We start from the raw sequence: 15,342 nt of genomic DNA on the forward strand, positions 1-15,342 counted from the left end.
TCTTCATGTTTGTCTGTTTCATTCCTCATCTTGTTATGGACTGATTGGCAGTATAACAGCTTGGCATTCACAAAATAACTCTCCTTCAAGTGAATCCAAACATTATTATAGAAAATGGACATCTATTCTAACTTACCGTTTTTGCCGAAAACGTTATAGTCGAAGTCGTTATTTGCGAGATCTTACTGTAGACTCCTCTTGAGCACCTTCCCCACGAGCATCTAAGCCACCATTGGCGCGTTGTGCGGGAAGAGGGGGTCGCGTAGTCAGGAAAAATAGCGGTTTTGGGCCACTCCTTGCCTTTGCCTCACGTATTGTGGGCTAAACTCACGCATTCAAAGTTTTATGGTTATGATTTTTGGTCACTCATTTACTATGCGATTCGCGCACTGTGATCACGCGTACTATGTGAGCATACTATATACTGTATATACATATATATATATATATATATATAGTTTAATATTATAGTCATTTACTTTCCAGAAATTCTGGTGAGATGATCTGCAGTGCAGTGTTTACATAGTAACCAGTTGAATGGGCAGTCACATCTGGTTAGGGCTGTGGAGTAGAGAGAAGATTCTGGTGGCTTGAATGACATGTGAATGATTCTCTGATTCATTTCACTGGCATGCTCTTGATAGTTCTCCTTCTTTTGTTATCTTTTTCCTTGTTTTCTGGACCCATTCTCACACCATTCTTTGGTGGGAGAATTTTTCAGGATGATGATGATAATGAAATTTTACATGCAGTCTCTCCCTGGTATGTGTCATTCACTGGAGTTGCAGCTACTTTTTTTTTTTTTTCTTATATAGAGGCTTTCTAGGTGTGTCATTCCATTTGTTTTAAAGAGACCGACCAGTCATCATCATCATTGTCGTCATGCATCCTGACCTCTTTTTCTCATCAAAAGATGAAGTGAAGAGACTGACCAATGCAAGTAAAAAAGAATGTGTAAGTTTTCTTTCATTTAGAATTTATTCAGATCAGAATTAGCTGATTGCAGTGAACGCTGGATAATGTACAGTTCAGGACAAAAGTCATGAAATTTTGTGGAAACTTCTGCTGAAAGACTCAAGTCTGCTTTGTGTCAGATGGGCGGTTGGTAGCACTGACATGAGTTGCCATTTGCTCCAGGTGGTAAGCCTGTGGATGTGTGTGATTTTTGGTAACTAAGTGAAGCATAATCTATAAATTGTGTTTTTCCGAATGCTACTCTTACTTGATGTACATGAACCGTATCTCATGTGTTCTGTTTCTTGCAGTTGTGTCAGGAACACAGCAATTCAGTGAGCTAATGAACGCTCCTGAAGTCAGTTCTTCTTTATTCATTTAACTTATACATAGCTTCAGTCAGTGATCATGAGCTGTGATTGTCATTATCTGTCATTGTTGTAAAAAAATTGCCCAAACTAGTTTACATATGATGGTAGTGTTACTGTATAATGATAATTGAATGTTTTATTATGTGTGGCAAATTAAATCCCACAGGCTGGAGTTCAGAAACATAATCCAGAATTCTGAAGTCTATGCACAACTATTTGTGCTTCATTCTAGGTGCAATTTGTCTCTTACGGCACAAGCACTGCTTGTAGGTGCTGTCTTCCATCATTGTTATTATTTCCTAGACCTGTACTGGTGTGCTGACACCAGGGTGACCTGAACGATGACTGCTGTCCATTGTCTTCTTCCCAAACTTTCCTAATCCACCTTTCTGCAGTTCTCCCTACACCAAATGATCTCACTGTCTGTTCGGGATTCTTTCCCCCTAAAAAAGGTATATCATGTCCTCTCTCATCCCCCTGGTAGTTGGATACAAATGAGGATTGCTTGCCCTCTCAATATCATGGTATATCTTAGGTCTGCTTTAAGTTTTGTGGTAAGATGTAAGATGTAATGGCCAGGCAGTCATTGCCTGACTGAATGTGGTTCTTATTTCATCTCTTGTGTGCAGCTGTTTCCATGACCTAATGTTAAGACTTAAGAATTTCCTGGGTTCATTTGTACTGTCATCCCATCAGCAGCAGTTATGAAATTTGAGGAAGTCAGATTAACCAACCACAAATATGTAACTGTGTGCGAGTTCTCATAATGCTTCACGCTACACTTAATCTTCAGACAGAACAGTGACATGACTTTTATCTTTGATTGTACACCATTCTACTTTATCATGATGTGGGGCCATATGTACAAACTCTTCAGCGATTAAGTTATGGCTGTATTTACATTATTCTTCAGGTGCTGCTGATGAGCCTGCATGTGATGGCACTGTGCACCATGAGTGGAGCAGCTGTAGCATCCTCCCAGGAACCAAACCTCCTCATATTTCCCACCTTTCCATGGAAGGGACCTTTATCTGACTGTGGTGAGGTGCTGCCTACCGCAAGGGGGTGTCAGATCCCTACACAGGGTTTGTACTGTACTGTACCCGTATGACCGATCCACAGAAGCATTTGCTTGTCTGTTGTCACTGAGTTTTCTTGGGCAGACAGACTGGAGATAAGTGACAATAGCAATAATATTCTTCATTCATACCAATACCATGCACCACACTACCAAATTAGAACCAATATGAAAGGGATCAAATGTGAAAACAGTTTATGATAATAGTTACCTGTGTCATACAGAGTATCTAAGATCCATTATATATGCTTATCATGAGCTTAAATTGTCATTCAGTAAGCACCAAAGGTGAAAGAGAAGAAAAATTGATGATCCATATGTTTTGATGATGATGTAAAGTGATGATGATGATGATGATGATGGTGATTTACTTTACAACAAGTAAATGATGAAGTAATTCAGAAGATGATGATGATGATAATAATGATTCTTTTGTTGATGATAATGATGATGATTTGATTTAGAACAGTGTGGCAGTGAAGTGATGCTGGAGGTAAAAAATTATAATATTGTTGAAGATGATGTTAACATTGATGATGATGCCTTGGTTCACAACAGTCAGAGAATGAAGCGATGCAGGAGGTGACATCCCTGGTCACCACAGGGACCCCCACCACTGCAGCCACCACCAGTCCCCTCCACACTGCCACAGGAACCACAACCACAACCACAGTTACAAATGAGAATGCTGATGCCACAGAAGCCAATGACACTGAAGGTAATGATTTTTTCTTTTTTTCTTTTTTTAAAACATTGAATCCAGGGAGAAAATTTAATCCATACCATCTCCTGACAGTTTTATTCAGATTTGTATAGTGATGATAACCAAAAATATTCTTATAATACTGTATATATATATATATATCGTTTCATTTCGTTTTTCATTTCATTTCGTTTTTAAAGGCTCCAACATGCTTGCATGTGTCGGCCTTGGTCACCTAATGGCGGCTCTCCACGCTGCACGATCCATTGCAGCCTCCCTGTTCAGTCCCTTAACCCTAAGGTCACACTTAATGACCTCGTCCCATGTCTTTCTCGGTCTACCCCTCATAACCCCACACCCATTATTAACACTTCTCACCTTCCTCACCCAATTATCATCCCCCATCCTCTCCACATGTCCAAACCACCTCAATCTACCTCTCCTCATCACAACACCAATACACTCCAATCCCATCCTACCTTTCAACTCTTCCATTGTAAACCCAGCCCCTCCAGGCCTTGGACGCAGGGACGCACTGCACATCCACCTAATCATTGTCATTTCTGTACGTCTGAGCCAGCGAATATCTTCCTCCTTCACTGCCCAGGTCTCACTGCCATACAGCATTACACTCCTAACACATGCTGCATACAAAGACCCCTTAGCACGTAGGGAGAGCCCTCTCAATGTCAGGAGAGGCAAGAGCTCTCTGAACTTCTTCCAACCACTTCTCACCCTAGCCACAGAGCTAGCTCCAGCCCCACCTCCAGCACACAACATGTCTCCCAAATAACAAAACTCTTCCACACACTCAAGAGATTCACCAGCAAGTTCAATCCTTTCACGTCTGACAGTCTCCACCTGCTCACCCCGGCACGCCGTACACATAAAATCAGCATTATCTCGCAGTCTACCTCTGATACCACAACATCTCTTATGCACCCATTTATCACACACACCACACAAGATGGAATTACTTCCCGCGCCCTTGTGGCAAACTGCACATGGCCACCAACCCTAGATATCATCACTTTTGTTTTATCTCCATTTACCCTTAAACCCTTTTGCCCCATACCATCTCTCCACTTCCTAAACCTTTCCTCTGCCTCCCTTTCATTCTCTGCAATCAACACCAAATCATCAGCATACAACAACTCCCACGGGAGTCCGTTTCTAAAGTCACGTGAAAGGGCTTCAAGTACCACGATAAACAACATGGGACTCAAGACTGACCCCTGATGCACACCAACACTCACGGAAAACTCATCACTCAAATCTCCATTCACTCTCACCTGGGTGTAAGCACCCACATACATGGCCATAACCACCTTAACCAGCCACTCCTCCAACCCAAGCTTTCTCATTGTCCACTTCACCACCTCTCTAGGGACTGTGTCAAAGGCCTTTTCCAAATCAACAAAAACAAAATAAAGATCCCTTCTCCTACCAATATATTTTTCCTGAAGCTGTCGAACAGTGAATATGGCAACAGTGGTCCCCCTACCTGGCATGAACCTGAACTGCATCTCATCAATATTCACTCTTTCTCTAATCATACCTTCTAAAACTCTCTCCATTACCTTCATTATCTGATCTAAAAGCTTTATACCTCTATAATTTCCTCTTTCCAGGGCATCACCCTTCCCTTTATACACATTTACAATTACACTCTTCAGCCAATCATCTGGGACAACACACTCATAAATAATCCTATTTATCAGGTCAGTGACTAAACTCACCCCTATATCGCCTGAGGCCTTCAACATATCGGCAGTCAACCCAGACACACCTGCTGCCTTCCCCACCCTCATCCTGCCTATTGCCTCACTCACAGTAGCAGTATCAATCAAAGGCCAAGGGCCAGACACTGGATCTGCTGGCTCCAAACCTTCCCTGTCCCAGTCAAACTCCTCATTCAACAACCAGTTATAATGCTCTCTCCATGCATCTTTAATATCCTCACTGTTCACCACTACCCTTCCTTCATCATTCTTCACACACTGCCCACCTATGATATCCCGATTATTCCTCTTCAGCTGACCTGCCACCCTAAATATATTTTTCCTTTCCCCATGATTTAGGTTATCAAGTAATTGTCTCTGTGACTCAGACTTTGCCCTGTATGCCTCTCTTCTAGCCCTACGCTTGGCAGCCAAATATTCCTCTTTGCTACCACCCTTCTTCCATTCCCGGAAAAGCCTTCTTTTCTCCTTAATTGCAGCTTCTACACCCTCATCCCACCACCAAGTTACTTTATGTCTTGGTGGTCCTCTTGTCCAGCTGCATGTTACATCAGTAACTCTCAAGAAATTGTTTTTGAGGGCTCTGTACTGTTCATTAACGCCTCTGTCTACAGCTCCCTGTTCAGCCACCACTCTCCTCAACTCGCTATAGAAGGCATCCCTTACTACTTGGTTTTTTAGCTTCCATATTTTCCTCCTAGGTACATAAGTCCTTTTTCATCACTTGTTCTTTAAGCACCATATCACAAATCAACAGTTTGTGCTGCTGCACACACTCCTCACTTCCTATAACTTTAACATCCCTCACTAACCTCCTATCGGCCTTCCTAACCAGAAAATAATCTATCTGACTGCTATTTCCCCCGGACTCATACGTAATTAACCTACTGTCTCTTTTCCTAAAATATGTGTTGCACACAATCATATATATATATATATGTATGTATGTATGTATTATGCCAACGGCCATACCACGTTGAGTACACCGCTTCCCGTCCGATCAGCGAAGTTAAGCAACGTTGGGTCTGGTTAGTACTTGGATGGGTGACCGCCTGGGAACACCAGATGCTGTTGGCATAACGTTCTCCCTACGTGTCAAGTGGGGTTGGTGGAGGATTAGTGCCCCTCCCTGTAAAACAATTAACTCTAAGCCCTTGGTCACCCCGTTTGGGATACATGGCGTCTGGCAATGAATGAATGAATGTATGTATTATGCACAGAGCCTGGGAACTCTTTATTTTTCATTTGTTTTTGCCATCAGGTGATGACTTTATTCAGCTTAGAAACTACTTTTCAAGCTGGAGTGGGTAGATATAACTTTAATTAACCCCTTCAGTTCTAGGAAGCTTTTCTGTGTTGACCAACAATATAGTATCTAGGATCAGCAAGAATAAACTAAAAATTATGTCACCTTGATTGAATGGGTTAAAGGCAAATGATAAAAGTGACCAGGAATAAATCAGTTAAAAGATTTATGTACAGGGGAGCACAGGACATGGGTTTGATACATTGTCTTTTAATTGTTTCTGATTCTCTTGATTTTTTCTCTGATTCTCTCTAGTTGTATCTTTTAATTATTCTCTTCTCAGATCGAGGGAGGAGTAGAGGAGTACGGCGAAAGCGTGACTCATTTTTTGGGACACTAAAGAAACGATTCAGCCGATCAAAAATTCGGTCAAAGAGCATGGAGCCTGGACGAGAGCATTCGACCGACAGAGACCAGTCTGTCGGCCGCTCAGTATCAATGGAGCGCTCAGCCAACCTCAGCAGAGCATCAGGTAAGATTATGGTTGTCAGGTAGATGTAAGTGTTTGGCCATTTAGGATTTTATAAATATGGAGGGGAAACTAATTTTTACTTTTTTTTTTTTTTCTTAAATAAAAATTAGCCATTTGTCATCTGGTCTTAGTTTATTGTTTCGCATGTTAGTTCAGTGTATTTATGTAGATGAGAAACTGATTTTTGCTTCTTGTTCAGAGAGGTGTTTATGCAAAATATCAGTCTTGTGTTCTATGAACTTAGTAGCTGTTTAGCCTTTTAATATTGCCTAATTGTGGATGAGAAACTGATTTTTACTGTTGGAGGGATCTTTGAGGTATTAGCCATTCTCTCTCAGATTGCCTCTACCACAAGGACTTCAACCATGATGGGTTGTTAAGAATGATGAACAGTATCTTATTGTTGCCCAGTTTAGACCAAGTAAGCTTGATGAGAACTGGTATGTTATTTATTCTTCCATTCATTTGATGTAGTGCTATCTTCTGGTGACTATGCTGAGTGACAAACCACATAGCCCATGAAGCCATTCACTAGATAGGGTAATAACTATACAATTAGATCAGTGACTGGTGGCCTAGTGGGTGAAGGGACTGCAACTGGATGTGGCCCGTAGTTTACATCCAAGATTTTTTTTTTTTTTTTTTTTTTTTTTTAAATAATAATAATTCCATTCAGGGTTAAGCAGTAGGTACTGTCACCTTCAGTGTCTGGAATGAAAACCATAACCCTAGACCCCTATGCCTGATGTGCCAGTAAAGGACTGGATGATAGATTGATTTATGATGTGGCAGTAAAGGACTGAATGATAGATTGATTTATGAGATGGCAGTAAAGGACTGGATGATAGATTGATTTATGATGTGGCAATAAAGGACTGGATGATAGATTGATTTATGATGTGGCAATAAAGGACTGGATGATAGATTGATTTATGAGATGGCAATAAAAGACTGGATGATGGATTATTTATGATATGGCAATAAAGGACTGGATGATAGATGGATAGATTTGTGATGTGACAATAACGGGCTGGATGATACATTGATCGATTTATGATGTTGCCATAAAGGACTGGATAATAGATACAGTAGATAGATTTATGATATGGCAATAAAGGACTTGATGATAGATAGATACGAGGTGCTACCCAAAAGTTGTCGAAATTTGACTAAAGGAGGAAAAAAACTTACGTCAGGTCTTAATCACAACCATCCCCTTCAAAGTAGTCTCTTTGGGTGTGCAGACATTGATCCCAGCTCTTCTTCCATGATTGGAACACATTCTGGAAGTCCTTGAGCATCAGCTTGCTCAGGATTTCTGTGATTTTCTCCTGAATCTCCTCAGTGGTGTCAAATCTTAGTCTCTTCAGCTGGATATTTATTTCCAGGAAGAGGAAAAAATCACAGGGGACTAAATCTGGTGAATACGTGGGGGTGGGGGGCAACCGACTTGTTTTTTTATGTTAAAACTGCTGAACAACAAGGGCTATGTGTGCAGGTACATTGTCTTGGTGAAGCACCCATATGCCTGTGGGCCATTTGTCTGGACTTTCTTGCCTCACATTGCCAGACAAAATGTGTTTACAAGTTCCTTATGATAGGCTAACAATGTCACAAACATTGTGGATCGTCCTCTTGCAATCCTCAAGGATTGTTGCATGAACTTAGCCACATTGTGAGGAGATGAACTGGTGGAAGGGTGACCAGAATGTGCATCATCATCTATTGACGTTTGTCCATTTTTAAATTGCTTATACCGGTCTTAAGTTTGTGTAACCCCCAATGCATTGTCACCAAATGCTTGTTTAAATATTTTATGAGTTTTTGCCTCGTTCTTCCCGAGTTTCACACAAAACTTCATGCACACATGTTGCTCTTTCACATCTTTCATTTTTGAGATCACAAAATTTGCAAACTAACCCAAACAGAACGATAGAAAAACACACACATGCAGCAAATGCAGCTATCCAGCACAATGCCACTTGACTCACTAACAAACAAAGGGTGCATGCTCTGCCACCTAGTGTGAGATGTGGGCCCGTAGATTTACCATCAGGATTTCTGGTTGATCTTAATGACTCCGTATAACAACTGGATGCTTTATTGGGAGCTTAGATGTTACACCCACGAAGTGTAGTTGATCTCTAACTCTCATACAATCTATCAGGGCACAGGTAGAGAGTTTCCTGTGTGTTTGTTGCCCAGTGTCACTACTACACTATTTACAGACAGAACTGTCTCTTCAGCAGAATTTGCAAGACGTCTGTTCACCTCAGTCTGACTCAGGAAGTCCACAGATACATCAGCATCAAAACATCTGTTCACTTACTCGTACACTAGCATCCACACATCATATGACAAGCGGTTTCTGCTCTGCTTTCAAATTTTGGGAATTTTGGGGTAGCACCTTGTAGATTTATGATATGGCAATATCGGATTGGATGCATGTGTGTGTGTGTGTGTGTGTGTGTGTGTGTGTGTGTGTGTGTGTGTGTGTGTGTATTACCTAGTTGTATTTACCTACAGTAGTTGTGATATACAGGAATGAGCTATGCTTATGGGGTCCTGTCTCCATTTCTCAATCAGTCAAATTTTGCTTTGAATTTGTTCAAGTTTTTAGACTGGACGATCTCTTTGTCCAGGCTATTCCACAGGTGTGTGCATCTATATGGAAAACTATATTTCTTGGTTTCCTTCAAGCAACTTGGCTTTTGCAGTTTCATTCCATGTCCTCTTGTTGCTCTTCCATCCCATACAAACAGATCTTCTCTGTCAGTTTTTTCTACTCCCATCATGGCCCTGAACATTGTGATCATGTCGCCCCTCTTTCTCCTTTCTTCTAAGGTAGGCAAATCCAACTTTTCCAGCCTTTCCCTGTATGACAGATCTGCCAGGCTAGGGACCATCTTGGTTGCTTTTCTTTGTATTCTCTCAATCTTGTTTATATCTTTCTTTTTATATGGGGACCACACTGCTGCCACATATTCCAACCTGGGGTGGATTATGGCCACTATCAATTTTTTCATCATCTCATCCATGTAATGAAATGCAGTTCTTATGTTAGTCAAGAGATTATACGTCTCTCTAACTATCTTGTTAATGTATTTTTTGGGTGACATTTTATCCTGGACCAGCACTCCCAAGTCCTTCTCGTCTCTCGCTTTTGTGATTGATTCACTAACCATCAAATAATTCAGTGATGGTCTCTTGGTACTTTTACAGATTTCCAATACAGTATTTATTTTTTTTATTTTTTATTTATTTTATTTTATTTTTTTTTTTGAATTTCATTTCCCACATCTGGCCCCAATCATGAATCCTATCCAGGTCCTCCTGCAGCATATTACAGTCTTCTTCAACTTCTCTCTTCATGATCTTTGCATCATCAGCAAATAGACTTGCATAACTGTTCATTCCATCTACCACATCGTTTTTGTAAATCAGGAACATTACAGGCAGTAACTCCGAGCCCTGTGGGACTCACTTGTTACTTCCCTCCATCCAGATATCCTCTCCTTTATTATTGTCCTCATTTGTCTGTCTCCCAAAAAGTCTCTCATCCACTCCAAGAGGTTCCCCTTCAGTCCTGCTGTGTGCTCCAAAATCCACATTAGTAGCTTGTGGGATACCCTGTCAAAGTCTTTCTCCACAGCTATGTACACACAGTCCATCCTACTATCTCTCTTTTGTAGCACTTCAGTTGCCCTTGAGTAGAAGCTCAACAGGTTGGAAACACACGACCTTCCACTTCTGAATCCAAATTGACTTTCTGCCAAAATGTTCATCTCCTCCAGATATTTTATCCATGTGTGTGTGTGTGTGTGTGTGTGTGTGTGTGTGTGTGTGTGTGTGTGTGTGTGTGTGTGTGTGTGTGTGTATCCTAACCCCTTGAATCTTGGTGATGTCCATTTTTGTTTATTCCCACTACTACCAAATTATTTTATTCAACTTTGGAAAGGCCTCGTGTACACGATCTGTTCAGAAAGTATCCGACGTTAGACTAAAAAAAAAATAAATAGCTAACGTGTTGAGCTAGGACACTAATCTTCATCAAAGTAGGCCCCTGCTGGCTTGACACATGTAGCCCAACATTCTGTCCACTGCCTGAAACATTTTTAAACTTGATTTTCGGTATCTCCTGCAGGTGCTTTGTCTCATTTGTCATACTCTGTTCTCTCAGATGAACGTGGTTCAAGACATGTTGCAGTGTGCAAATCCCAATCCAGACTTTCTGAAGACTTATCACTGGAGATAAGACTTGGATATATGGGTACAACCCAGAAACCAAAGCACAGTCATCCCAGTGGAAGCATGCATGGCTGTCTCAGTTTTTAAAAAATCATGAAGGGTCCACAGCATGGTGAAATACACTCACATTTTGACTTTTTTTTTTTTTTTTTTACTACCGTTTGTTGTGCGTCATGAATGCACACCAGAAGGTCAGACTGTCAACAAACATCACTATGTGGATGTTATCCGTTGTCTTTGTGATGCAGATCGGCTGAAAAGACCAGACCTTAGGAAACTGGGAAGTTGGAAGCTGCACCATGACAATGCCCTTGCCCATTCGTCTTAACTGATTCAGGAATTTTTGGCCAGGCACAACATCCTGAAGGTCCGGCAGGCTTCCTACTCTCCAGACATGGCTATGTGCAACTTTTGGTTACTCCCCAAGCTCAAAACTCTGCTGAAGGGATCCCGAATTGAGACGAGAGAAGAAATCATGACAAATGCGACGAAGCATTTGCAGGAGGTACTGAAAACCAACTCTGAAAAATGTTTCAGGCAGTGGAAAGAATGCTGGGCTTCATGTGCAAATCAGTGGGGGGCCTACTTTGAGGGGGATTATTGTCCTCGCTCAACAGGTTAACTGTTTATTTTTTTAGAGCCTAAGGTCAGATACTTTCTGAGCAGGCTTCATATTGAAGGGGTTAATGAAGATTATATCTAACCATTCCTGTTCAGAAAGTCTGTCATAAACTAAATAAAATCCTCAGGTGACAGCAAGAATATGCCAGTAATAAAAAATGTATCATCAATTTAAAGGGGTAAACAAAATTGTGAATCAGAATAAACAAGGGAACTTTGTTGAAATACTCATTGGTTTTCTTGTACAGTACTGTCTTAGTCAGTAAACTGTGCATTATGTAGTGTATGAAGTTAACATTAAGAAGATAGTGGTAGGTTTTAGAATATTACCCTCCATGTATTGGTTCAGTGGATCTAATACCTTAAAAGCAACCAATATATAGCCATACCATGCTTAGATTAGCACTATTATCTCCTAGCCACATAGGAGAGAGCAAATCTGTTTAGCTGTTTAAAACCAGACTCCTTAATTACCAGAGGGGATGGCCGTAAGAAAATTGCTTCTATGTTGCCTTATCCTTTTCCATCATGCTGCCCTCCCTCCATCTCACACTATCTTCATTCATATACCTCTCCATATGACCAAACCATCTCAGGGTACTCCTAATATTCCACTACATTTACATCAACATCACAACACTCTCAAACTTTCTCATTATCTGGTATGGATGTTTAGCCTTTCAGACACTAGATTCTCTGTGGCCATTAAGTTGGATACCTGTACCAGTAATTATGTTCGTCAATAAGCGAAATAAAACTCTTTAAGCGAGCCAATCATTTCCATTAACTGTGTTGGATATTATAAGATAGATGTATCAGTAGACACATGCAGTAACTATGTGTTAAGAATAAATTCAAACTGTTAAAAGTAGGCACCATTATTTGCCTGCCACAGTTCAGTGGTGGAATGCAAAAAAAGTGTCTGTGTCCATAAGAGGGTCATTAATATCTTCATGGTCTAATGGTTGGAACACTTCAGTCACAGCTATGGCCTTGTATAGGTTCAATCCCCAAGAAGTGACTGGAAGCTTTTGAGTCATGTTATACAACCAAAGGAAAGCAGGGTGGTCATCTACCCTGAAAGTACTGGACAACAGGTTCCTACACCTCAGTGTTGTCAAAATGGGATTAGCTCTTGCTATTTACTTTAATCTTTATCCTCATCTTCTAAAAAAAATATAAAAATGAAGACTGGTCAAGGGACCTTAGCTACTCACACTACCACTTAAGATGACTGTCCCTTCAGCCAGTAAAATGTGTGCTATGTGCCTCCTTCATTTTAATGTCAATGCAGTATCCAACATTGATTGAACATGTCATAAGTAAGTAAAAATTGCCAATAGAATAGAAGTGATAGAACCTTTCAGATGCCAAATAAATATATATGTTATTTTCAATCATCCCTCATTGATGATGAATGTTTCACACTATGAAGAATTCAGCTTAAGAAGATTGTTTTGATGTGTGTGTGGTCTCATTCACTTAATCTCTTCCTAGTTGTTCAGTCTGAAGTCCACTGTGTATGATTTATTTGCCATCACAAAACAAAAAAAGGAAAGTTTAATGTAATCTGAAGGTAGTAATAAACCCTATCTCATATTACACCTTTCAAAGTGTAGGGTGGCTGACACTATGTAGCTGGCAAGTCAGTGTTCCTGATAGCATTAAACATTAATCGAAAAACCTCATGTCACATCTGGGTGTTTGAACTTTTGCTCGCAAGACACGTACGTTGCTGGTGATTTCTAACCACAGTACCACCAGGCTTCTGATAACAGTTTATCAAGGAAAGTTGATTGGTTTGCTTCAGAATAGCCATTAGTCATGCAGAGTGCTAGGGAAGGACTTTAATTCCTTCACATAAAATTCTATCTGTGTATTGCCAGACGCCTCAATCCCGTAAGGGGTGGTCACAAACAAATTGCCTCCACACAGCCCTGTTCAATGCCACTTCACTGCCTTGCTCTCAGCTCACACCCAACTCTCTGATATACCTCTCCATCCGTCCATCTCATCCTCAGCCTCCCCCTCCCTCTCCTCCTCTCGACCTCACTCACATACACTTTCCTCGTTAGTCTCTTGCTCTCTTGCTCTCCATCCAACACATATTCCCTATGTGACAGCAAGTGGGTTGGCAGAGGGTTATTGCCCCTCCCTGGAAAACAACTAACTCAAAATGCAAACAAGAAGTGTTTAAAATTACAGCCTATAAAATAATAATAATCTGAAATATTCCCATAAGCCATAGGGTAATCAAGGGTGATGTAGGGTAATTTCATTATTGGCATAAGGCATAACAGTGTGAAGGGGTTGATAACAGTGTTTGGAATGCTGGCTGACCATCATGCAGTAACACGCTTTGTGCCTGCATACACTCGCTACATCCCGTTCTTCGGATCCACCCCGCCCCTGGAAGTTGAATGGATGTTGTTTGGTCGGACAATATGCAGCACATGACTGTATTTTTATCATTTTAAAATTGATGTAGTTTGCATCACTAACACACAAATAGATATCAGGGTGTAATGTGCAAAATAGTTGTGTAAGAAAAATGTCTTATGAAATTTTCGGAGTTGTTTAGTATACAACCCTGTGTCTGTTTTTTTTTAAATCAAGAAAGGCCAGTAAACATGGCTCATTTTGTGGACATTCACACTTTCTGCAATTAACCAGTGAGTTCCATAGCATTACTGCTCCACTTCAAAATCCCCTTAGCAATCTACAGTCCTTGTTATTCACCCTGTTTGTTTCTAATTGTCCATAATTGACTGATTTATTTTTTTTTTTGCTGTGTGCCTTTTCTGTGTGGTTATGTGCGGCTGTGTATGCGTATACTAAACAGAGGAGCAGCCACCACAAACACCCTCCTCTCAGGATCACTCAGACCCAAGTGAGTGTTTTATGTAGCTTAACCCAGCCTAACCTAATCCAACCTAACTTAAACCAACCTAACCTAATCTAACCTAACCTAACCTTTTTAATGTAAGCTAACCTAACCGTACGTAAGTTTCTCCTGTCATCATGAACCTCCTCATGTAATTTGCCATTTTTTTTTTTTTTTTTTTTTTTTTTTTTTTTTTAAATGTCCTTTCTTCTTAATTTCATTTAAGTTGCCTTCTGCTTGTTACTGTTCTACTTTAACTTTCTTTTTCTTAAATGGTAATGAGTATGTCAAGGTACAACATCTGAAGCATCTAGAATTATTTCCAGTTTAATTTTCATAATTGGTTACTGGTTCTTTACATTGAACAGTTCAGTTCCTCCCTGCCGTAAACAGGTAGTAGAGGCATTTAACCCTTACACCGCGGGCATGTTTCCCAATGTTTTGCGTGTCCCGCAGGGTTATTCGGGCTCCGACAGACTCTCAAAAAATATTTGCCAAAAATCAGTTATTAGTCCTAGAATATTAAAATTACATATGCATATGGCACATACCTTCAGCTTTCTCCTGGGATGTTTGTTGAGCCTTCGTCGATTACCGTAGGACTTGTGGAGACCTCTGAAGTTGGGTAACAAAGTCTCCACTTTACACTTCCCGACAACCTGTAATATGATTACCACAGCCAGATATTAACACTATAAACACTACTGTATGATTATCAAGTAGTTTGGGATCCATACTCCAAAAAAACCCACTGTAAAAGCAATGAAAATTACGAGCGCGTATGACCTTCCCACTTGCGCTAGTTCGCTGTTGGTATTCTGTCATTTATTATTCATAAAACCCCTCACACTTTATATTTCTATTACTGTATAACACTTATATATATCTACAGTCTTTATCCATAGGTTTCCTTCAGTAGTATTAGTTTATTGTCACTGTAGGGATTCAATTTCTTTCAGTAAA

General features: G+C 40.5%; 1 protein-coding gene and 1 non-coding gene across 3 annotated transcripts in view; both read left to right on the forward strand.

Moving 5' to 3' along the window:
* LOC145409683 (uncharacterized) overlaps positions 1 to 15,342 on the forward strand; it is a 410,883-nt gene that overhangs the window by 264,870 nt on the left and 130,671 nt on the right. For both annotated transcript variants that reach the window (XM_080280035.1, XM_080280036.1), the window contains 2 exons: positions 2,962 to 3,121; positions 6,438 to 6,626. In XM_080280035.1, the coding sequence (XP_080136161.1) occupies positions 2,962 to 3,121; positions 6,438 to 6,626 (349 nt within the window). The remainder of the gene's footprint in view (positions 1 to 2,961; positions 3,122 to 6,437; positions 6,627 to 15,342) is intronic.
* LOC145409727 (5S ribosomal RNA) lies at positions 5,807 to 5,925 on the forward strand. Its single transcript, XR_013899169.1, has one exon. It is a non-coding gene; the product is annotated as a 5S ribosomal RNA (ribosomal RNA).

The sequence above is a fragment of the Coenobita brevimanus genome, chromosome 82, assembly GCF_032717465.1.
Source record: "Coenobita brevimanus isolate Jiangsu-jjx chromosome 82, ASM3271746v2, whole genome shotgun sequence".
NCBI classification, from domain to species: domain Eukaryota; kingdom Metazoa; phylum Arthropoda; class Malacostraca; order Decapoda; family Coenobitidae; genus Coenobita; species Coenobita brevimanus.